This window comes from Bubalus kerabau, chromosome 6 (genome assembly GCF_029407905.1).
Source record: "Bubalus kerabau isolate K-KA32 ecotype Philippines breed swamp buffalo chromosome 6, PCC_UOA_SB_1v2, whole genome shotgun sequence".
In the NCBI taxonomy this organism is placed as follows: domain Eukaryota; kingdom Metazoa; phylum Chordata; class Mammalia; order Artiodactyla; family Bovidae; genus Bubalus; species Bubalus kerabau.
Window position 1 is genome coordinate 105,834,759 of NC_073629.1, and position 9,063 is coordinate 105,843,821.

Below are 9,063 nucleotides of genomic sequence, written 5' to 3' on the forward strand. Positions count from 1 at the left end.
GCACTGTGTCATCTCAGTTATCACTAACAACATAACAGAGATGCCCTGGATCCAACAAACATCAGTTGACAAGAAGCAGACGTTTCTCTCTACTAAAAGATCCCTTTCTGATAGGCTCGCCATTCCCCAAGGTTATTACGGACCTTTCCACATCATTTCAAGGAAAAGGTCAGGTAAACGATGCCCTAAGGAATTTTATTTGTCTGAAGAGTCACAAAGCAAAGAACCTGAGATCTGACTACTTAGCCATAAATAACTTCTGTATTATAATAAAAACCAGTTATAAACAAACTGCTGGAGTCTCCTGTTTTCACAGGAACACTGAGATCTAACAGCTGGGACCAGCAAAGCAGGAGCACAGAAAGTGAAACCAAAAGAGGCTCAGGAAGGAACATTCCTGCCGTTGGAAACAGAAGGTCGGATCACCTGATTTTCTCAAGAGACAAAGGAAAATGTGTCATACCACTCTTACTGGTACAAGCCATACTAAGCAAGTGTATAAATGCTGGGAAAGAAGAAGGCGTGAATGAAGTATCGCTTTTGATGGTGGGGCCACTCCACATGACCGTGACGGTGCCCTCACCTGCCACGCTGCCCTTGGGAGGGTCAAGGGCTTCACTGGCAATTGGCTTATCAGTAGCTGGTGGCTGACTAAAGAGGAGAAAATGTACACCCAGTCACATGCACGGGTACCACGGAGTGCCACGGAGACTCAACAAACCTCGATAACACACACTTGAGGTTCCAGACCATCTTCGTCCACAGGTATTAAGGCCTGTCTCATTACCCACTCCTGGATCGCATCTGTGATGTGCGGGACCACTGAGGAAGAGAAAAGACCTGCGTGACTTGCACATCCCACTGGCATTAACTGAGGCAAACATACTTTTTGTGACAACAAACCACAGAGCAGCAGAGGGGTATAACAGTATCAGTGAGACCCCTCTTGAATGCCCTTAACAAATCACACTCCCCTGGCCTCCCTTCCAGATTTCCCAGTTGTGACTGGAAGCCCTGCAGGAGAGCAGGACCTCAAGGGGCAACCTGAGCCACCTGGGAGCAGTGGCCCCAGTGCAGAACCTACCCTGGTTCCACAACCACTGCGCGGCTGCCACCCCGACCGCTTATAGCTGGGGAAGCACATCACACACACCCTTTTCCAAGGACAAGAGAGCCCCAGGACCCAGATCCATCTGGTTTCCAGCTTACTGAAGGGTAGACAACCTGCTGCAGAGGGGGGACAGCGCAGCAGGGTGGTTGGGACACAGCATCTGGGGCCAGAACGTCTGGATTCAAATCTCAGGTCCTCCACTCATTAGGTGTGGCTCTTTGGGCAACATGCCTAACTATTCCTAAGTCCAATCGCCCTATCTGTGAACTGGAGGTAAGAGTTTCTCCTTCCTAAGATCGTGGAAATGTCACCAGAGTGCCCTGGGGAGCTGGTTGGCAGAGCCCTCACAGACAGTGTTCGCCCTCACATGTCACAGCTCGGCACTTTCTAAATCACAGTCCTGGGGCTCAGAAGGCCAGTTCCAACAGAGCAGAGATTACTGTTTAACCCACTATGTATATAACCCGCAGTGCCTCCAGCACAGGATATGATGTAGTTCACTCACAGCAGCCAAAGTGATCTTTTAAAAATACAAGTCAGAGTTCATTTCTCCCAGGCTTACACTCTTGAACGGCCTTCCAGACTCTGCATAAAAGGTGACCTCCATGTCATGGCTCTTCGGGAGGCCCCATGGAACCTGGGTGCAACCCACCTCTCCCCTGTTCCTTGGTCTCAGTGCAGAAAGTCTCCCTCCCGGTACCTAACCAGGCCCACTGCCACCAGGGGTCTCTGTCTGCGCTGAGCCCCCTCCTTCCCTTCCCAGGGCTAGCTTCTCAGCTCACCAGCCCCCTCCTTGGAGGCTTTTCCTGACCACCGGTCCTGATCCCTTTCCCCACCACTCTCTCCTCACTCTATTTAGTTCCCTCTTAGCTCCTACCAGGCATGTCACTTCATCTGTTTGTTTTTTCCTCTCCCATGTAACCCTGTGTAACTCCATGAGGACAGTGGCCTCCCTGGTCTTGTTCACCATTTACTCCCAGCACCAGTGAGCAAGTGACCATATTGAGCACTGAAGAAATCGCTGATGAGTGAATAAATGCATGAAGACATCAGGGAACTAGAACAGCAAACTGTATGATAAAGATCACTGCAGCTCCTAATCAACCCTGTCCTGTGTGTTGGGAACTCGGAGACATACTCCACTGACTCAGCTCCTTTAATTCTGCCAACAACCTAAATAGGTAGGCACTGTTATTAACCTCATTTCACAGAAAAGGAAGTTAAGACTTCAAAGAGCGGAAGTGATCTGCCAGGGCTCACAAAGCTGGTAAGTGGCAGAGCTAAGCCCTACACATGACCCCCCAGCCCAGAATCCGGCCAGGGTGGCCCCAGGGCAGAGCCAGCTGTGATCACAACCCTTCGTTCTCAGTCCAGTAAAGTCCAAAGTCAAAAGCAGATTTACTCTCATGACTCAGGTGAGAGTCACTCTTCAACAACCCCCCAAATTTGGATTTATGCCATTATAGCAGACCAGTGGTTTTCCAACCACACCTTTTAAAAAGTAGCATGAGTCTCAAACGATCAGTGTGCAAAGGCACAAGTGATGCTGCACTGGAGAACGCTCAGGCAGACCAGAGACCCGCTTCTCAAACTCCCTCCAGCCCATGACCAGCCCAAAGGCCAATGGACATGATGGGAGTCCTTCTCCTTCTCACTGTCTATACACAGAACATTCCAGATGCACAACACACACTGTCTGGCTTACTGCCCTCATCTAGTTGCCTTCATCACTTCACACTCATCACCATGCAAAAACAACAGCTCTCTCACTCAAATCACGCAGCTGGACTGTCAGCGTCAATGTCATTCATAGACAGGCGGGAGCCCACTCAAAAAATCACTTGAATTTTCAACTGAAGATATATTCCAATCACAATACTTGATGCTTTCATGCTGAAATTGCATAAAAGGTACATTTTTATACACAAAAGAAATTAAACTGGTTAAGATTTTTAAACATTGAAGGCAAATCCTATATTACCTTGGACGGTTTTCCCCAAATAATCTCCTTTGCGTTCCTTGTTAATGACGTACTGATAGATCTTGCCAGTGGTCAGATTATTGTCCTTGGTAAGGCGGATATCAAGGAAACGTTCATAGTTACCCAGGTCAAGGTCTACTTCCCCACCATCATCCAGCACAAAAACCTCACCTGCAGTGAACAGTGAAAACCATTAGGACGCGTGAAAGATACCTACACCATGGCACACACTGAGTCCCCAAATATAAACACCTGAACAGACCGATGTTTGCATTAACTTGACAGGAAGCAGGGAAATTTATTTTAGAAAAGTAAATATAACATGAAAGAAAAATCACCCACCATTCTGCAAAAGGTTAACTCCATACTTCCCGTCTACCTCCAAACCCAGTCTGAATCAGAAGAGTCTGCTGTGAAACAGCATGGAATGAACAGAAGGAAGCTACGGCCATGCAAGACACAGGGGACTTTATATGGTATGGCATCCATCACCCAAAGAAAAAGAACTTTCAACAAAGTCTCCTACTTGAGCAGAGAAAGGTTTAAATGTGATAAAAGTAGGATTTGATCCAAAAAGTTAAACACAGTCTAGTCATGCTGATTATAAAAACTGACTTCTGGGCCATGTTTTAATCCAAAACAGAAGTGCAAAACTGCTCAAGTTTCCTCCTATTCTTTTGTTTAACATGCATGCCTTGACATGCCATTACAATTTTTGCCCTAAATGGGGCCTTCCAACCATCACAATGGGAAACGAGCTCAAAAATAGGAAAGTAAAAACTGGCCTTACTTTTCCCTCATCCTCTGCTCTCAAGAATTCTGAAATATTGCTTCAATTTTTCCATCTTTTCCTGACACAAAGATTTTGCTCTGATGACATTCATAGATTTTTACCTCTTATTGGAAAGTAGGAGTATGAAAACAATTTAAAAACTGAAGAAGTTTTTTTCCTTAACATGTCTTAACAGCACATCTAACCCCAATTTCAAGTAATTACTCTCTTACATAATTCAGACAGTTACCACACAGTAGGTAATCAGCAATAGCAAAGAAGTAAAGTGCTGTATTCCTACCCTATCTTAATGGTTTTGACTTTTCACTCACTTCAAAAGATGTTTGTTCTTATCCAAACTCTGTAAGCAAAACAGAATCTCAAGCATAGAGATCATCCAACTTCAACATCTATCTGTGGCCTGAATCCCTACAAAATGGTCCTTTGGTCTCTGAACATTTCAACCAAAGGGAACACACAAATTCTTGAAGTTGTCACCCCACTCTTAGAGAGCATTTGCTATTAGTAAGATCGTATATTGGGCCAAAATCCATGTTCTTGCAACTTCTATCCACCCATCCTATTCCTAAAGATTGGAGCCACAGAGAATAAACACAATCCCTCTTCTCAAATATTCGAAAAGTTACCATGTCATCAGATATCCTTTTCCAAGAGAAGAGACAAACTTTCATTCGGCCACCTAAAATATCATTTCTATCACAGAAACCACAAAACTCTAATAACTCCATTGCCTCTTAAGATTTCTGCTTCCTTTATGTCGGGGTGAGAAAACCATCACTCTGCTCTGCCAAGGACTCTTCTCGGGAGGCAGGCAATGGAGGTCATGCAAAGCAAAACACACACAATTTCCAAGAGCTGACATTTTCTTTCACATATTACATAATTATTATTTCTAAAAAAGAAATGCATTTTGCTTACCATGCTCATAAGGAGAGAATGTGCCAGCATCAATGTTAATATACGGGTCAATTTTAATGGAGGTCACATGTAAGCCACATGACTTAAGTATCGTGCCCACGCTGCTGGCGATGATTCCTTTTCCAATTCCTGATATGACACCGCCAGTAACTAGAATGTACTTCATTTTACTTGTTGACCTGAGAGGAAGAAAAAAACATACCTCAAGAAATCAAACTGATGTGGGTTGAAATGCCAGCTCTGCCACTGACTAGCTAAGAACCCTCTAGGAGTCTCAGTCTCCCTATCTGCCATGTGACTTTGGAATGTCGTTATGTGGGATCCCAGCAAATGTTTCTTGGATCAATGGATGGCTTTAGTCAAATATGAATTGGAAAACAACTGCTAATTAAATAATGCCACTTTGGTTTAAAGCTTTGACAGCTAACAACCTTGTTGTTTAGTCGCTAAGTCGTGTTCAACTCTTTGCGATCCCATGGACAGTAGACTGCCAGGCTCCCCCGTCCATGGAATTTCCCAGGCGTGGATACTAGAGTGGGTTGCCATTTCCATCTCCAGGGGATCTTCCTGACCCCAGGGATAGAACCCATGTCTCCTGCTTGGCAGGCAGATTCTTTACCACTAAGCCACCTGGGAAGCCCAACAACCTTGAGAGCCTATTAAAAAACAAAAAAACAAACAAAACCCAGCTCTGCTGACAGAACCCAATGCTCCCAATGCTGGCTGACACTGCCACCAGACACTGGGATGAGCTTCAGGCAGGTGCTTTGTTATTTTCCCTTCATAGGGAAACTATTTCAATATTGGATGAGCACTCTGATTCCCCATGAAAAAGGTAATGAATGTCTTTGGCTAAACTATACTGTATCACCAAGAAAACACAGTTCGTTTAGGTTACAGAAGACAGAATAAAAGAACTTCAACATTTAAAAGGAGTTGCAGTTAAAACTAAAGGTCTTTTAATTAAAGGTAACTCTCTTCTGAAATTTAACAAGTTGTTCCTTACCAGCAATCTCTTCCAGGTATGTCATAAGGAGAGACTGTACATACTGGAGGAAAAGGACATCAGATAATAAACCAGTCTGAAGCACATACTGGGCAGAAGACTCAGAGAGGGAAGAGAAGATTAAATCTTAAGAGCAGGGGTGGCAAGGAACAGAAGATTCAGACTTGGTGAGAGAAAAAGGGGTGGATAGATGCAAGAACTGCAGAGGAGAGAGGTGAGCAGACAAACAGCGACAGGCTCACCAGGGAGAATTTACCACTGGCTCCGGCTTCAGAGGCTCAGAAATGTCACTGGGTCAGTAAACCCGAATGTGATCAAAACAAGAAACACAATCACAAGTAGAATGTTTTGGCATGGTCCAGGACATTTTCCTCCTCTGGAAACACTTCCATGTGAAGCCAAATTATAATAAAAATAAGCTAAGAAAGGAACAAGGAAACTGGGGAGTTCTGCTTGAAACATTCCCCTGCCCTGCTGTGTTCCTCCCCAAGGCAGGAATGAACATACTTGGCAAAGAGATGAGAATGCTTAGAATGTCCTCCCTACTTGGACAGCAAGAAAGACACCCAACCATGTCCTGCTCTTTCTATTCTGTTGCAGCATTCCCAAAAGCATGCTCCTTGGTTTTGTCAAAATGTACACAGGACTCCCAAAAAGGGCGTTATGGACAGATAAATCAAAGAAATGCTGGTTAAGCAGTCAACTGGTTTCTTTAATGCAAGACCCATGGGAGCCTTTAATAAGTCAATGTGTACTGTGATTTCCCAAAGGGATATACAGTCTGCAGTTTCTCCAAACATGTTTGACTCCAAGTCCCTAGTATTTGAGAGACACCCTGCTCTCACTTCACACCTGAACAGTGCCTTACTGACGTGTGAGTATGGCACCCCACTCCAGTACTCTTGCCTGGAAAATCCCATGGACGGAGGAGCCTGGTAGGCTGCAGTCCATGGGGTCGCTAAGAGTCGGACACGACTGAGCGACTTCACTTTCACTTTTCACTTTCATGCATTGGAGGAGGAAATGGCACCCCACTCCAGTGTTCTTGCCTGGAGAATCCCAGGGACGGAGGGGCCTGGTGGGCTGCCGTCTATGGGGTCGCACAGAGTCGGACACGACTGAAGCGACTTAGCAGCAGCAGTAGCAGCCAGGCTATGGTCTAGTCTCACTGATTAAATTTTGGATGTTCCTAGAAATTCCTCAACCATTCTGAGTGGGTACAGAGTGGATTACTTCTATAGAAGACTCATCTCATCCATTTGCATTTAATTGGCCTTGATTTTACTCACAGAGGATAACACCTCTCTTTAGGGGAGATTCCTGTAGCCCTTAACAGTGCCTGACAATAAATATCCCAACGTACTCAGAGACCAGGCAGGAGATGCTGATGGGAGATACTGACGGGATAGTCACTCCCATGGATGGCCTACCCAATAGCTAAGTGCTACTGTGCTAGACACTTTAGGGACCACAAAAATTACTCAGATTTGGGCCCACAGCTCAATTTGCAGTCCAGTTAGAGAGACAGAACCATTTACAAATAAATGAGTAATCTAGTGATGGCAGGTAGCAGAGGGATGATATGTGACAGGTATAAATGGGGAAGACAGAGCAGAAAGCTGTCAATAGCAAGACAAGAGTAAGTACCATGGACATCACAAAAAGGTGGACGTAGCGAAGAGAGGATCCAGACACCTCCTGCTACGTGGACCTGACAATGGCTTTGAAGGGCAAGGGAACAGAGTGGACAGGAAGGTGACAGCTATCTACAGAACACAGACGCAGGGCCAAGAAAAGAGACTGAGAGTGAGGGGGGTCTGGGGATGGTGGGAAATAAATTGCAAATTTAGACAAGGGCCTAAACCATGTGGCAACTTTGAGTGCTCAATCTGAGCTTCAGTCGGAAGGTGAGGAGACACGGGAAGATTTTCAAGCACAGAAGTAACATATATCAAGATGCATCAGAGGAATTCAACAAAGATGAAACAGCAACAAAGATGTTGTTGGTAAATGTTGAGATCCAGCTGCAGCTCCACCGGTCATGTACTGGGACCTGTCAAGTCACGGAAGCCGCCTGAAGCCCGAATCCTTACATCTGTTAAACCGGGCTGAGAATCTCCGCATCGCCCGTGTCACAGGACTGCTGAGAATTCAAAATTATAATGAGTGTGGACGTAAGTGCGCCACGCACACGTAGTGAACTTCTTTAAAACGCAGCATCTTCATTCTGGGCGGCCGGGGAGGTAAGGAGGTGAGGAGGCCAGCTGTGGGGCCGAAGCTTCCAGCAAGGGAGGCCGTCTGGCTCTGTAAGCTCCGAGGCCCCTTCCGCCTGCGGGAGTCTGGGCACGCCCGAGGGGGCCGCAGCCAGGCCGCCGAGCCCATCCCCCACCGCGGCAGGCCTTGATCTCTCTCCAGCGAGGCTAAGGCCGTGCCTTGAAGCCGGAGGGGAGAGGCCCCGGGCAGTCTGAATGGAACGGCGGCCGCCGGGCTGCTTGCTTGGGGCGGGCCGGGCAGAAGGGGGCTCCCGCGCCTTTACGGCCCCCTCCGCCCCGCAAGCCACCCCGGCACCCTGATCAGGAGAGCCAAGCCGCACGGACGAGGGCGCTGCCGGGGCCCGCAGCCCGGGTCCCCGCGGCCTTTCCCGCCACCCCACGCCCCCTGCGGCCGCTCTACCCGGCTGCGCCCGGCCACGCGGCCCGGCGCGCGGGAGCCGGCTCCTCGCCGGCCTGGCCACCCGCCCCACTCCCGTTAGGCACGCAGCCCATTGGGCAGGCCGGCGGGCCACCTCGCCCCTGATTGGTGGGGACCTTGTCTGTCACCGGCGGTGGGGCTGTCCCGCACCGGGCTCGGCTCCCGCTGCCGATTGCTGCACTGGAGAACAGCTCCCGCGGGATCCCCGGAGTCAGCCTACCTGAGGCCGGCTTTAAATCCTGCCGTCGGCTAAGAAGCTAAAAGAGCGACGCTCACACTGAGCCCCGGCAGCCAGTGCACCAGCCCGGCCGCATGCGCCGGGCAGTCTTTCACGGAGGCGGGCTCTAGGCGGTGCGCACGCAGAGGCAGGGGGCGGGGCGGGGGTGCGGGCCCTCCCTCGGGCGGGACCTCGGTACGCGGGGCTCAGGACCCCGAGTGCGCAGGCGCGGGGTGGCACGCTTTCCCACCAGAGTGGCGGATCAGGGATCGTGCTCCCAACGCTGCTGACGCCTGGCAGACGCGAGCTGTTGGGAGACCGGCCAGGTCGTGGCGTTTCTGCCTTG

General features: G+C 48.5%; 1 protein-coding gene across 2 annotated transcripts in view; it reads right to left on the minus strand.

Moving 5' to 3' along the window:
• The window catches only part of CTPS1 (CTP synthase 1), a 34,721-nt gene extending 25,868 nt beyond the window's left edge, over positions 1-8,853 (minus strand). The window contains exons 1-5 of one of the 2 annotated variants that reach the window (XM_055586223.1): positions 8,721-8,821; positions 5,810-5,852; positions 4,804-4,982; positions 3,093-3,263; positions 722-822 (exon numbers count right to left, since the gene is read on the minus strand). In XM_055586223.1, coding sequence (XP_055442198.1) covers positions 722-822; positions 3,093-3,263; positions 4,804-4,969 — 438 coding nt within the window. In that variant the 5' untranslated portion in view covers positions 4,970-4,982; positions 5,810-5,852; positions 8,721-8,821. Of the gene's footprint in view, positions 1-721; positions 823-3,092; positions 3,264-4,803; positions 4,983-5,809; positions 5,853-8,720 lie in introns of both variants that reach the window. The other variant, XM_055586222.1, reaches the window with a different exon arrangement.
• Between the last annotated feature and the right edge of the window lie 210 nt (positions 8,854-9,063).